The 25,372-nt window shown below is 37.9% G+C and overlaps 1 protein-coding gene across 3 annotated transcripts in view; it reads right to left on the bottom strand.

The window, feature by feature from the left end:
* Nucleotides 1-25,372, bottom strand: part of LOC122808962 (sodium- and chloride-dependent GABA transporter 2-like) — a 1,071,132-nt gene that overhangs the window by 580,909 nt on the left and 464,851 nt on the right. For all 3 annotated transcript variants that reach the window (XM_044080126.1, XM_044080127.1, XM_044080128.1), the window contains one exon: nucleotides 9,240-9,327. In XM_044080126.1, coding sequence (XP_043936061.1) covers nucleotides 9,240-9,327 — 88 coding nt within the window. The remainder of the gene's footprint in view (nucleotides 1-9,239; nucleotides 9,328-25,372) is intronic.

The following is a 25,372-nucleotide window of genomic DNA, read 5'->3' as shown; positions in this document are numbered from 1 at the left end:
GCAGACATCTGCAGAAGGAAGTGATGACAGAAGTCTTTAGGATCATTAATTTATGTAAACGAGAGCTGGCATATGAGAATTTTTACTTGCTTGACTTTTATATCTTCATGGAGGGGTAAATCAGTAGACCTTGTTCAGTCTTTATAAATATATTACAGAGATTTGAATTTAAAATGCTTAGCTGCTATAGGATCTTTCGGGGGGAGTAATTCTAAGCTAATAACTAAAATAAGTTATTCTGCTGCAGTTTTGAATAATAGGATCATAGGATCATAGGAGATTACTAGGCTGTCAATTCAGAGGTCATTTTAAGTCTAGCCGTTTCAATCCAATGTAATACTGTAAGGGTATTAGTCAATACCCAAGACTGCATTTAGTGATGACTGCCCATGTCCAGGAGGGTTTCAGGCATTATCTCCAGTAAGAATTTATGGTGCCCCATCCACTCATCCAGGTTTCTCTTGAACAGTGTCATAGAGCTGCTCTGGTTCACATGAACTGGTAGCCTGTTCCAAAGATGTGGTAGTCACAGGGAGATAAATATGTCCCTCCAGCATGTCCTATTTAAGTTGCAGGCCATATTTAAGTCCCTGGAATGGGTAGCCCTTGACCAGTTTGATTTATGGATATGCAGTAAGTTCATTAGGTTTAGGTATTAGGTTGCTCTGTAGGCCAGGCATAAGTCTCCCCTAAGAAGTCTATATGATACGGATATAGTGACAGCGATTTTAGTTGGTCCGTGTAAGGCACATGCTGGAGGCCCTTGATCTTCTTTGTTAGAAACCTCTGAGGTCTCTCTAATTGCTGTAGATGTTTAGCAGGGTACATACTGAATGGGGTGTCATACTCAATTATGGGCCGGATAAGTGCCAAGTATAGGGGAGATTATAACTTCTTTAGCTCTTAAGGCAATGCCTTTACTAATCAAGTGAGCTATGTGGAAAGCTTTCCTTACAACAGCAGACACCTGGTGGTCAAAGTTAAGGTCGCGGTCAACCTGTGATCCCAGGTCTCTTACCACCTCATGGATACTTAGGATATTGTTATTGATTTGATAGTATGAAAGGACATTGTCTGTGCTGAAGAGAATGATGATGCATTTCTTTGCATTCAGTTTGAGACCATGACTAATACACCAGGCAGTGGTCTGTGTGAGACCATCCTGGAGTATACTGACATAATTTGGGGATTCAATGATTGCACCTAGTTTGCAGTTGTCTGCAAACTTGGTCAGCCACAACCCTTTAGTTTTGACCTGAACTTCTAAGAAGTATACACCAAACAGTAGGAGGCCCAGCACTGACCCCTATGGCACCCCGCTGGTAACAGGTCTGCTGGTTGAGGTGGAGTCACCCACTTTGATAGTGTGTGTTCAGTTTGAGAGCCAGTTGGCAACCCATCTTACAATGAAGGGGTTTACATTCGGTTTGCTAAGTTTATCAGTAATGCCTAAATGTGGAATTGTGTCAAAAGCCTTTGCCAAGTTGAGGTATGCTGTTTGCACAGATTTGCACTCATCAATGGCCTTGGTCACACTTTCAAAGAAATCCACCAGATTTAACAGGAAGGATATGCCCTTCACAAAGCTGAATTGAGTAGGATCCAGGATTTGGAGGTCGCCTATGTATTTATGAGGTCCATAATGATACATTCTATGGTCTTACAGATGAGGCTGGTCAGGCTTATGGGTCTGTAATTCCCTGTGTCTTTTTTAGGCCACCTTTGTGGAGTGGAATAACTGTAGCTGTTCTCATTCAGCAGGAACAAAGCCTGTAGTTAGGCTATGATTGAAAAGGGTGTGGAGTCTGGGGGCGGGTTTGTTGTAAGTTAGGAGATGACTCTAAAGACAGCAAAGGTGAGATGAACCTAATATTGTAGAGGATATAATTCCAAACCATAGTAACATGTTTTGAGAAGCCTCTTTCAGAGACGGATTGCTAGAAAGGAGGCTAATAGAGTGCACAACCTCAATAAGTTTGAAACTGAAGGAAAAATGACAGAGGTAATGGTTGGAAGAAATGATTAAAATGTATATTGTATATAGTATTGCAGAGAAGTAAGGTGACTTTTTGAATGACTGGGAGAATGTCAGTAGAATTTAAAAGGAACAGTGATTGGAAAGGCCTGCTTAGAGTGATGAAACAGCAACTCTTTTGTAGAGTTCTTTCAGGATTAGATTTTTACTGTGAGTTATCCAAGAGTACTATAAAGGGGGTGCAGATTCAGTCTTTGATAAGACTACATTTTTTGTTTCGGTGTCATGGGTGCCAGGAGTAAGAAGTCAAGCGATTTTATACACTTGTTTAATGGCATAAAAATATTGGTAACTGTTAAGGGAAACATAATGGCTAAAGTTAAGAGAGAACTCTAGATAAAGGCTATGATATTTGTAAGTGTTTACTTGAGTAATGACATTACCTGTGAGTCAATGATTTGAAAAAGGCAAAAGGTGGCCCCTTTAGAAGAAGACTCCAAAATCACTGAGTTACATTTTAGAGATACTTACTAGGATGTCATTATTAATGAACCATGCAATTAAATGTTTCTGCTGGTATGATTTGTGTTTTAATCCAGCAAAAAGAGTTTTAAAATGTTTGCTTTAATGGTGAGAAGCATAGAAAAAAAATAAAAAAGGAGAAATAGATTTCTAATCCATCACAGTTGAATATTTTGATATCTCATGCAAATATTTTATTTACTTCTTGAATACTTATGGTGTGCAAAATACACACAAGGAAAGGCAGTTAAGAAAACTACAACAAAAACTATACACAGCCTACAGCAAAATCCTTATAATGAAAAAGTAGAACTTAATATGCATAATCTTTAATAACACAAAGGGAGGAGGGAAATAAAACAGCAAGTAACCCAGAAGGGTGAGCTCACAACAGATGCAAGTGGAAGATGTGGATACTTTACAGTACAGTGAGACTCAGTCTCTGTGATACAGTGAGGAGCTCAGCAACCTGGAAAAATGTTAGAGAACAGTCATTGCTCCCCTGATTGACAGAAGTGAGTTGAGGTGGTTTGGCATCTAATAAGGATGCCACCTGAGCACCATGTCCTACTTGGAGAAGGCACTGTAGCAGCTCCAGGACACATCGGATGTATTATACCGCTCAGGGAATACCTAGAAAAAACATAGGATAAGGTGGAGACTATTGCTGAGAAAAGGGAAATCTGGGTTTCCACCTTGCTACTACCCTGACCCATAGTGGTACAGGCAACTTAGGAAAAGAGTAACTGGATAGAACAGTCACCTGGGATGAGAGCATCAAGTGTTGAAATGATTGAACATTAACAGCAGCTGTCCTTTTTAACCTGAAGTCAGTGATGTGGTAGCAAAAATAAAATATGACATCTAAAGGCTTTGATTACATTTTTAATTCAACAGTGCTCTTTTAAGTGTGGCTTCCATTACACTATTGTTCTGTTCCATTTATCATGTTAACAAATTGTACCATTAAACCAAATTTTATACATCTCTTGAGTAGTATTCTATTTCTGTTAGTGTTCTGTGTAGCATTTTTTTTGCCATAGTGACCGTACACCTCCCAGGTTATACTGTATCAATCCATACATTATATCTGACATACAGCAGAAGCTATCTTTTCTTGTACAATGGGAAGCCTCTTCTTCAGCACTCTATTAGTAGTCTCAATAAGCCCTACAAATCGGCATAAAGTTTTATATCTGGATACAAGTACTGGTTTATTCAACTTTTGCTGGCAAAATAAATCCTACTAAGTATATGGCCTTTTCACAGGGCAGACTTGAACTAAGACTTAAGAAAAGCTGGCCAGGACAATATGAGAAACATATCTGTTCTTCATTAACAAGCACAGTGTGGTCATTAATAACAGCATGAGCTATCACAATTCAGACAGATCAGACCTGGATTTAATACTTCATTACAAGGACAGGATCTCAAAACTGCATCACCTACTGCTTGTAATTTACTGTTGTGTCATTATAGTGTGTAGACATGACCTCCAGTTTTTTGAAGTCATACATTATTAATGCTAGTTTACATATGATACAGAACAGATATTCTTTTTATTTTAAACTATTAAGCTTTTTAAGTTATCAGTGGACACCCTATAGGTAATATCTTTGCAATACATAACAGTTTCAAGGAAACATAAAACAATCCACTACAGCTGCTAATTTAATCATGTAGCTCTAACGCTTATGAAGACACAAACTGGAAAGAATCAACTTCCATAAGGATTAATGAGATGATCAAAAGTTCACTTTTATAAAATTAACAGTGTTAGTTTAGCGGTGATTAACATTCGCTATCAAGAGGCATCTGACTGTTTTAAAATATTTAGCACAGCTGAGGTATCCCCCAACTTTTTGTTTTATTTTCATTGCAAAATGCCATGTCAAGTAGCTATGTATTGTTACTTACATGCTTCTTGTAATCATCTAAGATGATTTTTGATAATTATGTTTCAGAAGAATCAGTTTTTAAATGTCAAAATGGGACTGAGAAATATACCTTCTTCTTAAAGTAGGATATACAATAAGAAGACATGGGAGATACAATTACAATCTAATAAAATGTATTCAGTATACTCACTCCTACAACAAAAATCAAAATACTTCAGAAAGAGTCAAAGTGATATAAGCTTCCTTTGCTACTACTTCAAAAATACAGTTAACTAAATTAGTACTTGAAAAGTTGCAATTGGAGTGGAAATTTAATTTAAGATTTGCCCTCTTCACTATTAAAGGTTGTAGAAGTGGATGACTACACAGGCATGGTGGCAAACAATCATCCTCTGATCAGTGCATGTTTATGTATTGTGGTGGGAAAATCTGGCTAAAATGGTTGTGAGGGGGGCCTAATGGTTAAGGTGTTTGCCTTACAAACACAAGGTGCAGGGTTTGAGTCTCATAAGGGATAATTGACTAGCCTTAAAATGGCTCGCAAGGGCAGTTAGCCTAGTACTAACCTATGAACCTCTGTTTCTGTTTCTTCTTGAATCTACAACCAAAAAAGCAAAGCCATTCCCAGTGATTTCAGAAGCTACATGATAAGACCAATTTCTTCTTGCCTTTTTATTCCAGCTTTAGGTGCCTATTATATACCTAGGTGCAGCTATTCACCTCATAGGACGTTCTGAAGAAAGAACTATGTGAGGACTTCTGGACAACAAAAATGACAGGAAATGTTACTGTTAATATTTTCTCATCATGTGCTATTTTAGTTTGAAGATGGTATATCAAAGCTCTCATGGAAACTTAACCACACACATTTGAAATAATAAGATTTACACTTACATAAGCAAAGCTAAAGCAGATAAACAAAATAGCAAGACTAATTCATTTAAAGTAGTGTAAGCAAGTCTATTAATTAAACAGAACAAAACTCATAAATTAAACAAGAAGCATAGGAAAATTATTTACAAGATAAGACAATCATTCTGAATGGCACATCCAAGTTAGACAACAATTCAAAGGCAAGTTTCATGTTAGATCATTACTAAATACCAGTATCTAATAAGCAATGCTTTCAGGGGATATTTTGAGAGTGAGAAGCATTGCTTGCTACTTAAAGGAAGAGACAGCAGTCTTTGGTATACTTCATTTACATGATAGCAATAAATAGTGTTATTTTATCTCATTTAATACAGGAAGAATGAAACAAATGTTTATCAGAATAAAGAAGCAAAACAAAACCCGACAGCCAAATGAAACCTTTGACATCTTGATAATCCCAAAGCAGTTTCACCATAAGTGCCTATTTTTTAAGAGAAAAGTGATATTTGGTTCCAAACAATGAAGTAATATTATTTACAAGAGCAGGACAGTTTTATTAGCTCTTTGTAGATGAATTAACAGAATCTTGTAGGAAACCTTTGTGGCAGTACATAATTATAAACTTCCACAACTTTACTGTAAATATTTCCTTTTGAAAGCATTATCCAAACCTGCCATGGGGCTCATACATCCTGGAGGGAAACGGGAAGAGTGCATTACTGAATGCAGATTAGCACATGCATAATGCAATTTCTGGCAGAAGTCCTGGTGATCTCATGCACACCGCTGTTCACCCAGACCAAATGGATTTTAGGGCATTTAGACACTGTACAGAATTCAGAATTTTCCTCATATATTTCAGTTCCTTAATTTATTATAAGATTACAATGTATTACAATATTATAAAAACAAGAACATAATATTATTTTTTTTACAGGAAAAGCAGAAATAATCCTTTAGAGGATAACTTTTTACTAAATAGTATTACACACAAATGATAGCCTTTAGTCTCAATGGATCTGATAAACTCCCCCACTTCATACCTAGCATATCTGGACATAGCCTTAGTAATATGCTAACAACAACAAAGCTGAAGTATTTTTGACAAACATTTTTTCCCCTAAGAAGATATAATGGTTAAGGTGCATTTTTTATCAAGCCACTTAACTAAATTTAATATGTGCTGAGATATGAATAATCTACAGGATTTAATTAGTAATGTTGAAGGCATAGCTGGATCACTAGTGGCTTCTTTTTAGTCATCATAATTTTCTTTCATGTATGTTATATCATTTTTAAATGTTGATATGGCAGTTTAACCTCAACCCATATATTTGTTGGAGATAGCCAAAATAATTTGAGCAACATGCTGAAAACTATAAAAAATATGCCACATGCCCTCTCCTATTATGGAATAGTTATACTGTTCAAGTAGTACTTTTCATGGATAGTAGAGAAAATAAGTAAAATTGGTTGATTATGTGAATAATGAAAGCTGCTTTCATTTAGATACTCAAATACTTCTAAGATGTAATTTTTTGTCTGGAGTATTGTATGAGAAAATTATACTGAAAATGAGAATGCAATTTATAAATTAAGTTCTTAAAATATTAAACATTAATTCATGTAAAAACCAGGAATAAGCTTTCCTAACATTTTAAATTATGCCCATTCTTCAATATTGCTTATGTTTTTACTGTTGATAGACAATTCTTATTTAGCCCAATGGAAATTAATACTTGAATCAATATGCAATACTCTATTTTGAAGTCTAATTGCCTTCCATTGGATATTGTAAAACTAAATTGTTATGGGTTGTAAAAAATACTTTGATAGTGTTATTAATAGGTTTAAAAATTCTAATTACATTAATTCATCACAAGAATCTTTAAGAAATTTCCTTCATAAGAACTTAACTTTAAAGATTTTTTTTATTTTCCCCTATAGCTTATATTAAAGGATGTCATGAAAGTTAGATATGTCTGGTAATGAGTTTGAACAACAATAATTTTGCATATTGGTTTGACTGTTTAAATGAATATAGGATTTTGTTGTTTAACAAGGTCTTAGATAATTTCAATTTAAATCGTTCATATAAGACAGCAATATGATTTTAGACAAGAAAATAAATGTAATGACTGATACTATAAAGAATAACTGCACTATAATTTTAGAATATTTGTTTTCATAATTATAAATTGACAGAGAGATGTTAGACCCAGCTTATCCAAATTAAATAAACTAACATTAAATTCTGATTTCAACTTCAATAATAAATACTTGGAGTATATTCATTATAGTGTCAAAGATGTACTAGATAATGGCAAGTATAAAAATTTACTCTTAAATTCAGTAGGAATAACCTCTAGTATGTTTAGGAATATTTACTTGTATGTATTTGCACAGTTTCACCCCACAGAAAATAGTGACATTTCATAATGCTAAATAATCTACATGTTGTAGATGCAAAAAGATATGCAATAAACTCTCAGTCAACCAGAACTCAAGCAACCAGCACTCTCAAGCAACCAACAAAAAAAAAAACAAAGAAATACAATACAATTTTCATGTGTTGCACTTTCTGTTTCCCTCCACAGAAACATATCTTACTTTATTCGAGTTTTAGAGTTTTAAAAAGGAAGATAGGAATAAATCCCTCTCTCCCCAACATGAGAACAAGTCAAACCAAACAAATAGTATAGGGTACAGTATTAGTCAGGCCTATTTTTAATAGTAACTCTCAAACAACCAGAAACAAATGTTAACCGGCATCTACCAATCCCCATGGGTGTTAGTTAACTGAAAGTTTACAGTAAACGTTGACAGGTGCCATATATTCTTTAAGTGTGAGAAGAATAAAAACTACTTGGCTGCATTTCAAAATTTCTTGAAAGCTATGTAGTCAGATAATGGTTTAGTTTCTTAACCTCTAATACTGACTAATGTTCCAATTCCTTTCTGTATTAAGCCTGACCAACATTTTTACTGTAGATCTTATTAGCAATTACAAGAAAGATAATTACATGAAAGAAATATTAAAGCTTCACCAAATCTCAAAGAATTCATAAACTTACCCACTGTTATGTTTAATAGAGAAATCACTATTATTACTATGACTTCAAATAGATTTAAGTTAAAACGTGAACATTGACAAAATGTTGTTGGATTACTATATAAAAATATAACAGTTTAGCTATGAAACTAAAAATAAAGTGAAATACAGATTAATTATACAGATATATTTCTGATTGTTTTCCTTTTGATTTTGGAAGTATAGTAAATGCTTTGAAATGCAATCATTTTCTGAATATTTCAGCTGGGTAAAAAATAAAGACTGCTTGTTAGATGGGTAAAAATAAAGACTCCTTGTTGACTTGTGCAGTGCAGTTCTTTAAATCTCCATCAGTTCACACTTACTAAGGTTAACTTATATTGTTTTTCTATGTGATCTTTAATGACTCTAAATTATTCTATTTTAGAAAATTAGTTAATGGCAGAAGATCCATCCTTATTGCAGTACTGATGGAAATGTTTTATGGTTTCGTTATTTCTTTAAAATACCTAAAATACATGTCTGAAAGAAATTGAAACATTATTACTATTATTATTATTATTATTATTATTATTATTATTATTATTTGAAGACTGTGAGGGGACTTTCATCCTGAATAAAAATTGTTTAGGTTTCACCACTAATTGCAATGTTTTGTCAAAATTAATATCACCCATAATACTGACATCATTTAGTCACATTTGTGCCTTTGAACACTGGTCATGGTTGAAATATTTTTTGTATTTATCTACCAACTTTAGCAAACAAAGAAACAAATCTAATGCATGCTCTCCCAAACTCAACTTAATTCTTTATTTCTATCATACATATGGGAAATCAGATAATGTATAGTTCAAATTAAACAAACTATGCCTGACACATGAAAGGCATTAAGTTTCAGATAAAGACATGCACTTACTCCCAGAATTCTATAACAGGAGAGGTAGCATTCTTGAAGGTTGTCCATTGGGAGGATGTATTTATACTCTGGAATTCTACACAGCTGTCTAGGAAAAGACAGAAAAATCAAAACATCATAACAAATTAGAAAGCATAGGATTTATATAGTATCATACCATTTTAAATAAATGCTTCTGTGCTATTTAACTGTATTTAGTTTATCTCTTCAAATTAGTTGCATGATGAATGCAATTGCAGATCTGGAGCTACAGATTTTTAAGCCTAAGACAGTAAGTGCAGTGTATTACAGTACATCTTCAAAAGAGGTAGGAGAGAGGGAAGGAATGTTTCAGTCTTTCTATGTATCAGTCTATGGTAACAGCTAAAGGTCTCCTTAGAGGTCATAGTCAGTGCTCTACTATGGAAAACAAATACAAATAAATAAATAAATCTCCAGGATGTAAACTATCACAAAACCAAACATCTTTACTAGTTTTAAAGGTCCTTAAGTATTTTGCCATATGTATGCTGGCCGGCAGCCTTTTCCATCTCTTTCTTGAAAATGACTCCTCTTTAAAGTCTTACAAACTTTAGTGTTGACCCATTCATTTCTACTGCCTTTCCCATTATTATTCAACATCATGTTCAATGTAGCTGTTTTAATGTCCTCATGTAAACATTTATAAATCCTAATATGGACAGCTCTGCCTACATTATAAAATGAAAATAAATTAAAGTTACTTAACTAGATTTCTTACTATGAATGCTTAAATGAGGAGGCCCTTTTTGTAAAATTTCACTGCATTCTCTCAAGAATAACAATATTTTTATGGAGTAATTACATTAACTTGTTCTGTATTCTATTATTGTCATCACTAGACTCTTGAATAATTGTAGAAGCAATGTACTACTTTTTGAAGACACTAACTACAGGATCCAGTCATATAATTGCAAAGCCTTTTCTAAGCGTTTTATTAACAAGTTCTTTGAACTCCATATCTTCAGAGATTTGTACTCCAAGATCTGAATAAGACATATATTTTGAAATCAAATCATTGATTGTTATGCAAGGATATTTTTGCATTGGCTTCCCTATGTTTTCTGAAAGTGTCTTAGTTCTGTTTTCAACACCTTGGGCTAAAACCAGTTATTTAACATTAGGAGACTTAAGGTCTAGACTCTTATGGCAGGAGAGTGTGGCCTATACCCTTCTAAGTTGGGAATTGCTGGTGAAGGCTTATTGTGCCTGTTATTCTGGTTTAAGCACTTGGGTTCCAAACCAGATTTGTGGTCTAAACTCTTGGGACAGCAGAAGATAGCATATGCCCTTCTAAGCTGGAAATTGCTGGTTGAAGGTCTATTGTGCCTCTTATTCTGAAGTGTCTTAGTTCTGACTTAAGCACTTGGGCTCCAAAACCAGTTGTTTTACATTAGGAAGGTTTGTAGTGTAGACTCTTGTGGTGAGAGAGTGTGACCTACACCCTTCTAAGCTGGGAAATGCTGGTGAATTTCTGCTTTATTTAAATTGTTTTTGCTGTTGTGACTGTGATTTTATGCACTTTGAATTTCTAGTACTTCTGCATTTTATAGCACAGGCCAGATTCAGACTTGTTGAATCTAGACTGCTTGATATCACTTGAGCATTAAAACCAGCTGTTCACTAAGATACTGAAAAATATGAGGCATCTGTTGATTCCAACTAATTATAAGTGCCTGTTTTTGCTCTTATATTGCACTTTTAATTTGTATTTGCATTCTACTGTCTGTTTGAATTGTCTGAACTGTTTTTTTTTTGCCACATTTTACTGTATACTGTACTAGTTCAGCTGTAACACAGCCCAGTTCCAGGTTTGCTGTTTCTGGGTCTGTTTTATAACTTCTGAGCATCAAATTCAAGCCATCCTTGTTGGTGAAGGTCCTTCTGCACCCTTGTGGGAGGAGAGTGCTATCTGGGTCCCATCTAATCAAGGATGATTGGACGAGATCTCAGAAAGAGTGTCTTTATTGGCTAGTTTGAGTTAAAAGGGTTATTTCTTGTTTTATTTAAGCCCCATGTTTGCTCTTGTTTGCATGTAGCACACCATCGTGCACTGCCACATAGTGGTGGTCGCCATTGGTGGTTATAGATGCAAACATTTTGGTTGTTAAATTTTCCCTTAACACTTTGCTTGTGATCCTCCAGAGATTTTTCATGGCCCTGCTCTACTGTCAGGTGGAACACTAAGCCTAGCCTCAGAGGTACCAACACACCTCTGACCCACTAGCCATTCCTAAGTGTGACCTCGTTTCCTGACAATATAAAGTTACCTAACACTATGGACAGACAATTTCCCACAGTTTTTCCAGCCAGCTTGGTTGACATGGGCATCCTGAGGTAGTGTAGCAACTGTCTCATGTTCACCGACAACCCTCTACTCCTAGTCCACACAAACTCAACATGTGAAAGATGCAACTATATTAAGAACCTTGAATCCATGCTCTCTCACACACCAGTCAGTACACATGACAATGAGTGGGTTGTCTGTATGCACACCTTGCATCCTACTCCACCCAAACACATATCACACATATTTACATATGTGGAAGTCCACACCAGAAACATACTTAAACACCAGAGACCTCCCAAACACAAACACATTGCAGAACACAATACACATAGTAGCTCACACACCCAGTGTCTTACCTTTGAAGCCCATAAGGCAAAACACAAAACCAAACATATTAGTCACAGGTGATTCCATCCTGAGACACACAGATGTCTCTCTCACCAGGCTGGATAAGGAAAAGGTCATGGTCAGCTGTCTGTCAGGTGTTAGGATCCACCATATCACACATACATTTAAGTCTCTCAACAACAGGTAATCTATGTTGGCATGAACAACTTGAGATATACCTCTCTGGACTAAATGAAGAGTGACATGACTGAGCTCTCGGATTATGTGTCTCATGCAGGCATGTCCCTAGCCTTAAGCAGCGTTTTACCTTCACCTAGGATGATGGCTCACTACAAATGGAAAAAAAACTGACTTCAATAATTGGTTTAGTTTCTTGTGTCATTCTAAGGGGATCCAGTATCTGTGAGCCTGAGATGACATGATCGACAGACCTCGATGCTTTGCCAGAAATGGTCTTCATCTGCCACCTCTGGGATTCCGGCTACTGGTTAAGGCTCTTGCCATCCCCATATTGTCTTTTTTTAGGCAGTGTCTCAAGGACAAAATACTTGACATAAAATCTCCATCTAAAAACAACCTCAAGATTATGCTGCTAAATGCTAGCTGTCTTAACATGAAACTGCACTCACTGGAAGCAGTCCTCACCTTGGAAGATGCAGACATTTGCGCAATCACGGAGAACTGGTTCAAGGCTATGGAGGGCACCCCAGCCATACTGGATGACACCTCCTTCCACACATTCAGACCACAAATGAAGGCATGAAAACTAAAGGAGGCGGTGTATCAATATTCAATAAAGATAAATACACATCCAGATTGGTTAAACGGTATGATTCCCTACAGATACTTCAGGTGCAATTAACTGTTGGCAGGACACCTATTCAAGTCATTGCCAGCTACAGGACCCTCTCCATGAATCAGGACACCCACTCTGACTATTTGGATCTACTTGAGTCTATCAAGATATATCTGAACACCATGGTTTGGTGTGACTTTAACTACCCATCCATTGACTGGATAAATTACTTGTGCTCAAACTCACTTGCCCAAAGGTTGCTTGACTTCGTTAACTCCAATGCCCTGGACCAGCTGGTTAACACCTACACAAGGGGTGCCAGCATCCTGGTTCTTGTGCTTACTAATATAGGGGACCACTGTAGCACCCCACTGTGAGGTCTTCCCTGGCGAGATCTGACAACAAATCAGTCTCATTCGAAGTAACTGTCACACCTACCCCCTGCCCCAGGCAGCAACTAAACTAAAAAACTTCTCCAAAGCAGATTATAACCTCTTACAGGATGGTATAAATAGCTTCACTGCACCTCCCCCCTCAGATGGAACTGGCAACTATACCAAGTTCTATACCAATGCTTTATATAAACACCGGTATAGCTGCATTGACTCAGCTGTACCTGACAGCACCAAAACAAGCTCCTCAAGAAAGAGCAAACCTGCCTGGTGGACAACTGCAATTAACAGGCTTTACAATAAGAGGAAGAAATTGCTGTCTAAGAGTAAGAGGGCATGAACCCTAAACTGGAAACACGTCATACTCAGCTTAAATAAGCAAATAAGACTTCTTGTGAAGCCCTCCAAAGCAAACTATGAATCCAAATTAGCTTACTCAACTAAGGACAACCATAAGGCATTCTTTAGTTACATCTGTAACCTAAAATGAAAGGCCCAGATTTGTGCTGAACTGGTAGTTAATGATACCACTTATACTGAGCCTGTGGACATAGCTAACCTGTTCGCCGACAAGTTATATGAAAACTTCACTCCCTGTCCCCACCATACGTACCCCTGCCACCTGTCCCCTACCTTGTATCTTTAAAGAGCAAGTTGGAAATGCCGTCTCTAAGGCCAAAACACAGCATCTATGGGGCATGATAACATCCCCGGCTGCATCCTACATGGGCTCCAACAAGAATTAGCAACACCACTGAGTACTCTTTTCAATCTTAGTCTATGCACCGGCTTCATCCCAGCTGAATGGAAAATGGCCACCATTATTCCCTTGCACAAAGGTGGTGCTTCCACTGAGCCTAGGAACTATAGATCTATTAGCCTGACTAGCCCCATCCTTAAGGCCATGGAATGAATCATCATGGACTTTATCAACAAAGATATAGGCAATCTCCAGGCCCTTGACCCTATTCAGTTTGGATTTGTCAAAGGGAGATCATATCTGTTAAACCTGGTGGACTTCTTCAAGATTGTCACAAAGGCCCTAGACGAGGGGAAATCTGTGCATACCATCTACCTAGACATAACCAAGGCTTTTGACACTATCCCCTACTCAGGCATTATTGACAAACTCACCCAGCTAGGTATCAACCCTTATATCATTAGATTGGCTGCTAACTGGCTCTCTTATAGAAGACATATAGTCAAATTACAGGAATCCACCTCCAACAGCAGACCTGTAACCAGTGGTGTTCACAAGGATCAGTCCTGGGACCTCTACTGTTTGGAATCTATTCCTCCAAAGTACAAGCAGAAACTAAAGGTCTGTGGCTGGCAAAGTTTGCTGATGACTGCAAACTGGGAGTAGTCATAGAATCTCCAAATTATGTCAACATCCTACACAAACAAATGATTGGTGCCAAAGTTATGGCCTTAAACTTAATGCAAAAAAATGTATTATCATCCTTTTTGGTAAGAGCAATGTTCCTGCTTACTACCACATTAACAGCAACACCCTAACTATGCATTCAGTGGTAAGAGACCTGGGCACCCAGATTGAAAGCAACCTTACCTTTGATCACCATATCTCCACAGTGATAAGAAGGGCATTCTGTACTGCTCATCTCATAGGTAACGGCATTGCCTCCAGAAAAAAAGTTATAACCTCCCTGTACTCTTCCCTCATCAGGCCAATAATTGAGCACAATGCCCCTTTTGGTATGTACCTTTCCAAGCACCAACTGCAAATTGAGAAACTACAAAGTTTCCTCACAACACCTAACTAAATTGAGGAATGGTAAGCTGAAAAAGCTCAACAGAGATAGACACGCCTATAAGACTAATTCAGCATATCCAAAACCGGCACTATATCAAACCAGAGCACTGATTGGCCAGATGGAGGTAAGAGGAGGATCTACAGGGCATCCAACTAGTTCAGGAAGTGAAACACTCAGAAAAGGATGACAGGAGAACAGCGCGCCCCAACAGAGCTGTTTGGGTTACAAAATGGGGAACAGAGGTGCAAACAGAGGTCAGCAAAATACAGAACTGTCCAATTCTAGAAATGACCAACTGAGCATGGTTAATTCTACATAAGAGGCCCCACATTTTCGGCAACCAGCCTCAAACTACAATTTGAGACAAAGGACTACCAGGCCCTACTACAACAGGAGGAACAATTGGAATCGCTGAACAACCCTGCAGTAAGTGATTCTAGTAACTATAAGATTATTTATAACACAGAAAAGCACTTCAAAGTGTTTAACTTTTCTGGGTTAACTGTAGACTTAATGTTGGTAGATTTACTGGCTAAATAACACACTTTTGTACCAACTCATAGAACGGACTTGCCTAATACTTTACTTGACTTAAAACTGTAAGGAAATTAAATTTAGCAGTATTGTTGAGTCCAAATAATTACATGCTGAACACATTACACATTGCTAGCACTTACAACCCCCCATTACTCCCCACACTTGCATTGTACGAACAGATATGCGAGTTGGATATTATTAACTGTCTGAATAATGGTAAAGGGGTGTATGGTGAACTAAGTAATATTACAAAAAAGGAAAAAGAAGCACTGATTTCACTTAAACAAGCTCCTGTCAGGATAATGCAACCTGACAAAGGAGGTGGGCTAGTAATTATGGACCATGCAGACTATGTAATTAAAATGTTCAGAGTTTTGCAAAGTGACGTATATGTTGAAGTTTCAAGAAACAAACTGAATGCAGCATATAGGATGATACGAACAATTTTGAATGACATGTTTATTGAGGGGAAAATAGATTTGGATCAGTACACTACTTGAACATGCCAGCACCCAGAATCCCTGTACTTTTCAGAATTCTGAAAATACACAAAAGTCTCACTGATCCACATATGAGGCCCTAGCAGATGCCAGGAATAGTATTACATACTCCTGTGCCATATTTGTAGATCACATACTAAAGACGTATGTCAAGAAAGAGGGGCAAATATGTAAGGATTCCTGGAGTTTTTTAGCTAGCATTAACAAACTGGAATTTAACAAGGATTTGAATTTCCTGACAGTTGATGTCAAAGACTTCTATTCATCAATCCCCCATCAAGAGAGTGTAGAATGGGTCAGTTACATGTTACGTAAGGAAGGGGCACCAGTAGAAGAAATCACACTCATTGGGAAATTCTAGACATTATTTTATCATACAACTTTATAATGTTTAACGACAAATTCTACCTCCAGAAAATAGGGGTAGCAATGGGCTCACCTTGTGGGGCCAGTCTAGCAATCCTTGTGATGGCCTACCAGGAGGAAGAGTATGTCAAGAAACCAGGGCAGACCCCCCCACCAGATCCATTTCTACACCTGCTTTTTGGATGAAATTTTCATGTTGATAGAGGGAAATCAAACCCATGCTAATGAGTTAGTTATGTACTTCAATAACACTACACAATTTTTATCTTTCACCTTTAACTTTGGGAAAGATAACATTGCATACCTGGACATCAATTTGAGCAAAGATTACACAAACAGTTGCTATTCAGCAACTATCTACAGAAAAGAAACATACTCAAGCACTTTTTTACATTTCAGTAGTTGCCATCCCCTTCACCAAAAAATATCTGTGGTGAAGGGACAACTAGTGAGGGAAGCAAGGATGGTAACAAAAGATGAAGACTTTACCATTGAATATAAAAAACTCAAGGGAATGTTTCCTAGACGGGGTTATCCAAACTTCCTACTGAATCAATTATTGGTAGAGGTCCAGTCAAAGAGATCAAGGGGCTTTTACAAACCAATATCGGACAGAAAAACTATTTTAGAAAGCACGGCAATAGATTTGAATACTGAAATAAGTCTGAATAATTTTGGACAGGGCAGTTTGATTATACCTTTTAGTTCTGATGCCTATGAGATTATGAGGATTATCAACAAGAACTGGAATATACTACGGAATGACCCAACTACCAGGTCGAGAATAGAAGCCCCACCTAGACTAGTTTTCAAACAGGGTCCAAACTTGAAAAATATTCTGGAATCCAATAATGGAACCTACAATTATGTCGTTAAGAGTGTTATGCCCAAATGCAATATGTGCCACTATTGTTCATACATGTCTACTAGGTCATCTTTTACCATAAGAGACAGGGAATATAAAATAAAACATAAACTAAACTGTCAGTCAAAAGCTGTAATCTATGTAGCTCTATGCCAACAATTTTCAGCATTCTACATAGGAAAGACTTGACAGGAAGTTTAGAGAAAGAGTCTATGAACACCTGTACCACATGAAGAAAGGGATCCAAGAGAATGCCCTAAGTAGACACAAACATGAACATATGAACCACACATTTAGGTCCAAGGCATCTAGAAAGGTTAGAATTATTGTGGCAGCTCAGACCACGGCCTGTGTGCTATCCCTGTTAAATGAGGTTTACGCTATTTCTTGCATATTAAAGCTAAAAAACCTTCAGAGGTAACTGCTCTACTCAGTGGCATACTGCCTGTTCAGAGGCGATCTGTGCCTGACATATAAAGCCATGTTTAATGGACATGCTGCACCTCAGAAAATCCAAATCCCATCGAGCTCTGGCTCGAGAGACTTGAACCTCAGCACTGAAATAAATAGGACATGCTGGAGGGACAGATTCATAACCCAGAGGCTCCCTTCACTCTGGAATAAAATCCCAGTCCAGGTTAGGCAGAGTCCCTCATTGACTCTATTCAAGAGGAATCTTGATGAGTGGTATCACTTCTGTGTCACTGTTAGACAGAGGCGCAGTATACTATAAATTTAAAAATGGTGAAAGCCAAACACAGTCTGGCTAGGCTTATAAATGCCCTAGGGCAGATAGCCTAGTATGAACCTATGAACCTATGAACTAATGTGAACAAATACAAGCAAAAAATTCACTAGTATATGTTAAGTTGACACATTAGTTGTTACATTATTGGACATTATGTAGGCATTACCAATAAAAGTTACAGTAAGGGATGTGTATCTCAAATGTAGGACTTTTTGCCATGCAGTGTAGGCAGGAATGCAGCTTTGTGCATTTGTGCATTTTTGAAAATCTCATATATTTTTACATGTAAATTCTTATATACATATTTTTACATATCTTTATAATTGTATACCTGTATAAACATGAATTATGATTCATTATTTATTATTTAACACCATGAGTATACATACATAAATATATACTTGTTTGTAATAACAGGATCAAATGAGTTTCAAAAGGAATTTACTCACTAAGTAGGTTTTTACTATTACTTATTGGATTAGGAATAGCCCTCATCTATTAGCTGATTAGTAACATGACTGCATTGTGGTCTGTATTTAAATGTACTGGTTTCAGTGAATGATTTTACCTGAAGAAGTCTCACCGCCAGATGGGACAAAAAATGCTTTGAGTTCACCTTTGTTTTACAGTATATTTTAAATATTTTTTTATTTTTGTACCATATTAAAGGATTTATTGGTCTTATAGTATTGGAGTGGACTGACATTCTTCTGCAGGTGTGCTGGATTTGTTTGTTTGGCCTTCTACCTGTTCCTGGTTTAGTGAACTACTGAGTGAACTGACACCTCACCTGTGTGTCCTGTTCAATCACAGCCTCACCTCAGACTTTGTCCCTGCCAATTCGTGCACTGCTACAGTCATCCCCTCTCCTGACAAGTCTGATATGCAACACCATGGACCTAATAAACAAGGATATAGGGAATCTCCAAACTCTGGATCCTACACAGTTTGGTTTTGTGAAGGGTAGATCATGCCTGTTCAACTTGGTCAACTTCTTTGAGTCAGTCACCAGAGCTGTGGATAGCCTTTGATACCATTCCCCACTCAGGAATCATAGAAAAACTCACTAAGTTAGGCATCAACCCCTATATCACTAGGTGGGTTGCAAACTGGCTCACATATAGAACCCACAGTGTGAAAGTAGCTGACTCCAAGTTAGACTGCTGAACAGTCATGAGTGGAGTCCCACAGGGTTCAGTCCTGGGTCCTCTCCTGTTTGGCATCTACTTCTCTGAAGTCCAGGCCAACATGAAGGGACTCTGGCTGACAAAGTTTGCAGATGATTGCAAGTTCATTGGCTCATAGGTTGGTACTAGGCTATCAGTACTAGGGCCTATACAAGCCTAGCCATAACAATTCCCTGGCTATTTATCCCCACAGTATTTACTTCCCTGGACCCCTGTCTAGCAGGGTGACTGACATGATCCCCGGGGTGAATTTCCTATCTCTCATCCAATCATCAAGGTTCCTTTTGAAGAGGGCCAAAGAGGCGCCCTGCTTGACTTGTATAAGCAGTCTATTCCAGAGTCTGGGGAGTCTCTGGGTCAAGAACCTATTGGAAGCTATTATTAACTTCCCAAGTGATGTTGACATCCTACAGAAAGTCCTCAATGACACCAACAACTGGTGTCAGAACCACCTGGTTCCCTTGAATTACCACATTGATGGTAGTCCACTGAACACAGAAGACGTTATAAGAAATCTGGGAACACAGGTTAACAGCAATCTCTCTTTTGACTACCACATTGCCACTGTGGTCAGAAAGTCCTTCTATGTGGCACATCTCATTACTAAGGGTTTTACATCCAGGAAGAAAGAGGTCATTGTCTCCACACCTGCAACAACTGGAGGTACCTCACAAAGAAGATCCTAGGCCTTAAACACTTGTCCTATATGGACAGGCTCAAAAATCTCCAACTATTCTCTGTCTCATATCGCCTACTTAGAAGCGATCTCTGCTTGACTTCCAAAGCCATGTCTGACCAGCTCTGTAAAAATGCTACATCTAAAGAAATCCCAATCCCTCCACACCACATGCTCCAGAGACCTCATCCTCATTACCACAATCAAAAGAACATGCTGGAGGGACAGGTTCATAACCCAGAAACTGCCCATGCTATGGAATAGACTTCCCATACATGTCAAGCAGAACATCTCACTGGCCCTCTTCAAAATAAATCTTGATGAGTGAATGGGAAATAGAAAACAGATGCACTAGGAACTAAGTTTGGGTGGCACGATGCCAGTGTAATCCTATGGGATAGGCTTGTAAAGGCTCCAGGGCCATTAGCCAAGTACACACCTATGAACCTTTGAACACTAAAAGGAAATCTTTCAGAATCAGTACAGACGCATTTATAGAGTTCATCAACATGATTCTGAAAATGTGCCTGATCTCTAATGCTAGTCACCACATTTGTCACTCTAACATCATTTGTGAGCTTTTGCACCTCAAATCTACTGTAAAGTGGTGAAGTGGACATGAAAAATAAAACAAATATGGACCTAATACTGATCCTAGTGGGGTTCCATTTAACATATTATACGCACATGACAGTATTTTTGATTTCAACTACTGATTTAAAACTGAAAACAGTCCACTTCTTTATTGCTAGTATTATTGTGTTGTATGGGAGCAGGTGCCCAAAAGTGTGTGTGCCATAAGTAAGATATATCAAAGATAGCGAGACTGCATCACCTCAGATTGATGAAAAAGAAATTTATGAATTAATAAGTCACCTTGAGAAGTGTTTGAAAAAGAAGAGATTTATTTAAAAGAACAATATAGCAGAAATTGCCTATTGAATGTACTCAGGACTGGCTGCTTATTCTTGTAGGACAGGATATGCTCTGTATATTACAGAGTTACAGAAAGAATTAAAAACACAGCATTTGTTGAATTTTTGTAAGCAAACCTAACAACAAATTGGATAGATTCAAGCACCAAAAGGAAGACTGGCTAGGCTTAAAATGGCACGCAAGGGGAAGCTAACCTAGTCTTACCTATGAACAAAAGCTGTAACAGCAAATTATATCACATAATTGGACCTTGAGGACATAGCCAATATCCCACTAGATAAATTTAACTCTAACTGCATCACCCCATGCCTACATTCTTTGATCACATACCCACATCTGCACCCTCACTCATATCTCTCAATTCTTCCAAGAACAAGTTCTCAAAGCACATTCCAAAGCCAAACACTGATTTTATGGGGCCAGAAAACATAAGAACATGACAGCTGGCCAGTTTGAAACAGGACATGACAAATGGAGGATAACAACAGTTATCCCTCTGCACAAAGGTGAGGTTTCAATGAACCAGGGTAATTATAAAAACATAAATCTGAATAATCTTATCTGCAAGACAATGAAGAGGATCATTATTTATAGGTTCTTAGGTTTTGGAATTAATAAATAAATGCAAAGGTAACCTGGAAACTCTTGACCCATCCCAAGCCAGCCTGCCTGCTTGACTTCTGGACCTCACAAAGACATTCTTCATTATCCCACACTCACACATTGCTGATAAACTCTCCCAGCTAAATGTTAATCACTGTGCAACTCATTGGATAATAAACTGGCTCACAGACAGAACCCATGAAACTAGAGCAGGTGGCTCTATGTCCTCCAAAAGTCCTCACACTAGTGGTATATCCCAGGGTTCAGTGTTTGGGCTACTCTTCTTTGGCATTTACTTCTCAGAGATCAAAGCTAATGTTAGGGGTTTAGGATGACCAAGTCTGCAGGTCACTCTAAACTTGGTGCCGTCATAATCTCTCCAGAGTATACCAAGATCCTCCAAGATGGCCTTTCCCAAACAAATAGCCAGTCTTGTTACCATGGACTAAAACTAAATGTCAAAAATCATGCAGTGATGTCCTGTGTAACTATTACATCAATAAAACACCCCTGAAGATTGATCAGGTTAAGGACCTGAAAACCTATGTAGACAACAAGCTCTCCTTCAATTACCATGCACCCTCTATTGTAATAAAGTCCTTTTTCAGTGATCAGCTTATTAGTAAGGACATGGTGTCTAGGTTTAGGGATCTGATTAGTCCACTATATTCAGCACTTATTAGGCCGATCATTGAGTATAGTGCCCAATAGCATTGCTAGGGCAGAGTGAGAGGGGCAACTGCCCCAGCTGTAAAGTTTTGCAAGGTGCAATCAGCCAATCCTGATCTTTCTTTAATGCAGTACTGGCATTTAAAAGCTGGTAGTGCATTTGCAGTCAAACCTGAGTGCTGTAGTTAGTTTGCTACAGTTTAATTTTTTTAACTAAAACCTGGGTTCTGTAGCACTCTGTGCAGGCAGGGTATAAACTTTATCAACAGTTTACTACAGTTTAAAAAGAAGATTTTTTTTTTGCTCTCACTGTGTCACTGTGGGTATTATGAACTTATTCTTTCATACCATCACTTCCTGGTTAGACTGAATATAGATCTGATTTGTTATCACAGCACCAAAGACATTGAGAAACTATGGTGAGTTCAGAAGTGCTGTACCAGACAGATTTGTTCTTTAAGGGGCTTTCATTAAGAAGAATGTCTAAAACAAATCTAGATTTATATTGTGTTAATTCTAGTTTTATAAGGGGAGATCTAATTTGAAATGGTGACAAAAAAAAATTCTTCTTTTTAAACTGTAGCAAACTGCTGCTGTCCTTGACTCCATGGGGGCAAAGCCATTCTGGAGGCTGTGGTTAAATAGAGATCATAGTGGACTTGATTGGTCCTATTTCAAACTATTTATGAAGCCTCCTAGGAATTTGTCAGGATCCATTGAAGCCGCACCTTTAACTTTAGAAAGTAAAGTGGCAAACTCTTCTTTGGTGATAACTAGTAGAGGAATGGTGAATGGTATTTCTTGGGGGGGTAAAGGGAGGTGATGGGGATATGAAATTTGAGCAGAATTTATCAGCCAGCAGATTTGCCATATCTTCTGGCTGAGTATAGATGATGTGGTCAGATTGCCGAAATAACTTAAAAATGCCTTATGGTAATACTTAGCTTGGGACGCTATTTTTACCTCCAAATTTGCTTTTGAAAACTTGACTAGTCCCTTGATTTCTTTGTGTAGATTAATGAGGGAGTTGCACATTCTGTCTTACGTCTAGACAGGATTTTCTTTCTTTTGTTGTACAACCTATTTATACCAGGGGTCCATCAGGGTGTCTTGTTTTTCCAGTTTGTCCTAGGCTTATTTGTGTCTGTTACTGCTGTTATTATGCAGTTGCTGTTTATGTGCTTCTACAGTGCTTTTGCATATATCTTTGCATAGGCATCTATGTTTTCTGGGTTGCAGAGCTTGGAAACTAGCTATGCCATCACTTAATAGGCGGTAGCTTGCCTTAGAAAAGTTCTTAAAGATTTTGGGGTTAGGTTGGGGTTCCAATTTTATATTTATTTCAAGAGAGAGCACTTTGTGATCTGATCTAACCAGTGAGGACATCACACTTGTGGGGGTGCAACACCTCCATATTTGTTTATTCCAGGTCTAGGACATCTGTACCCTCGTGGGAGTGTAAACTAGCTGCTCCTGGCATTTGCATTGACAAAGTCTAGAAATCTTAGAGTCTGCATGTTAGTGGTCATGTATGCTTCCCAGTTAATGGAGGGGTAGTTGAAATCACCCATGAGAATGGTATTGGGCTGAATGATAATTGATTCTAGTAAATTCAGGTAAGAAGTATGGGGTTTTCTGTTTCACAGTGGGGGACCTATAGCTAGCAAGGATATGGAATAGCTTAAGCATGTCATATTGTCTGACCCATCTTGAGGTATGGTTATCCTTTATATCGATGGATTCACCTCCACTTTTTGCCCCTTTGTGTAGTGGGTGATCAGAACATATGAAAAGCATTATAGCCATGCACTGCTGGGGTGCTTTTAATAGCTTTGAACCTCGTTTCAGTAGCTGCATAGAGTTTAGCATTCTCTAGGATGAGGAATGCTTCCAGGGAGTTAAATTTCTTGTTGAGATTCCTAGCATTGAACAGTAATACCTTTACTTATACTGAATAGATTTTGCTATGTTGGAAGGTTTGTCTGTTTGGCAATGACTGAAAAAGGCGCTAAAGGGGTGGATAATGTTTTGACCAATATCCAAAAGCCTAGTGATGACAGATGAAGACCATCCCTCGCAAAGCAGTGTGACCTGTCAATCAGGTTCTCCCAGGCTGACAAATATTGGACCCCTTAGGAATGATACCTGTGACTAAGCCAATTGCTACAGTCAATAATTTTCGGTTGGTATTGTAGCATCATCCTTAGAGATGGTATAATGCTGCTCAATGCTAGGCTTATACCTGCCTGTGACACATATTCTGAGAACTCAGTCATGTCTCTCATCATACAGTCCAGGGAGGTAAGTCTCAGGTTATTTATGCCCACATGGACTATGACTGAGTCATACTGACACTTGGGGTTTAGTGACCTGAGCACATGTGTGATCTAATGAATCCTGGTCCCTGACAGGAAATTAACTGTAACTTTCTCCTTATCCAAACTGGTGAGAGGGACATCAGTGTACCTCACAATGAAGTTTCCTACAACCAAAATATTGGGTTGGGTGGTGTTATGGTGCCTTATCGGCTTGGTAGTTGAGACATAATGAGATATGATTTTATGTGTTGGGGTTGGGAGCTATCTTGCTTGTGTGCATGCAGAGTTTCTGAGGACTGTGTCTGAGAGGCCTTTGAGGTTTGGGTAAGTTACATTTGAACACCTTCACATATGTGGGTTTATGTGTCTGGGTCTTTTTAAGTGCAGTGAGTGTTCTGTGTGTGTTGCTGACAACCTGTTTGGCTGTGAGAGTTTTGCCTCCAGTGACAATGTGTGACTACATCTCTCACATACTGTATTCATCAGTTCCGGAATTTAGTGGTTGTCAGTGTACTTAAGGCAATTTTTACATTGCCTCAAGATACTCATGTCCATCAAGCTAGATGCAGAGATAGCAAGAAAGTGCCTATCCATGGTTGCAGATCCTTAGTATCTGCTTTACAAGACAAAAATTGGTAGGTGTTTGCAACCAAATGAGGGATGGATGCTCACTTAGTGTGGTCTACAGCTAACGTATAAGGTGATGCTGCCCAATGTGCAAACCAGTTGCTGTTTGAGCAACAATAGTTGCAAGTGCTGTAATAATGTAATCTAGAGTTAACTAAACATGGCAGTGCTTCTCAGCATGCAAACTAATTGATCCTTAAGTAGCTTGGGACTGTGGAAAATTTCACATGTAGCTTTTATAGGGAAAGTACGACTTCTATTGATTGCATAATAACAGGGCATCAGTAATCACTACTAAGTGAAGCAAATGTGCCCTTATACAGAAGCAGAAAAAAAAAACAAGTTTTAAACTAGGTAAGTCAGCAGGCAATCAGGTAAGCTCACAATAAACTTTCCACCAGCAACTCCCAACTCAAACAGGTGAAATCAGCCCTCTCCTGTCACAAGAGTGCAGACTTTGACCCTCTTAATGTAAAATGACT

Source organism: Protopterus annectens, chromosome 8.part0, assembly GCF_019279795.1.
Source record: "Protopterus annectens isolate FY-2018-M chromosome 8.part0, PAN1.0, whole genome shotgun sequence".
NCBI lineage: Eukaryota > Metazoa > Chordata > Ceratodontiformes > Protopteridae > Protopterus > Protopterus annectens.
This window is presented reverse-complemented; position numbering and strand designations above follow the sequence as displayed.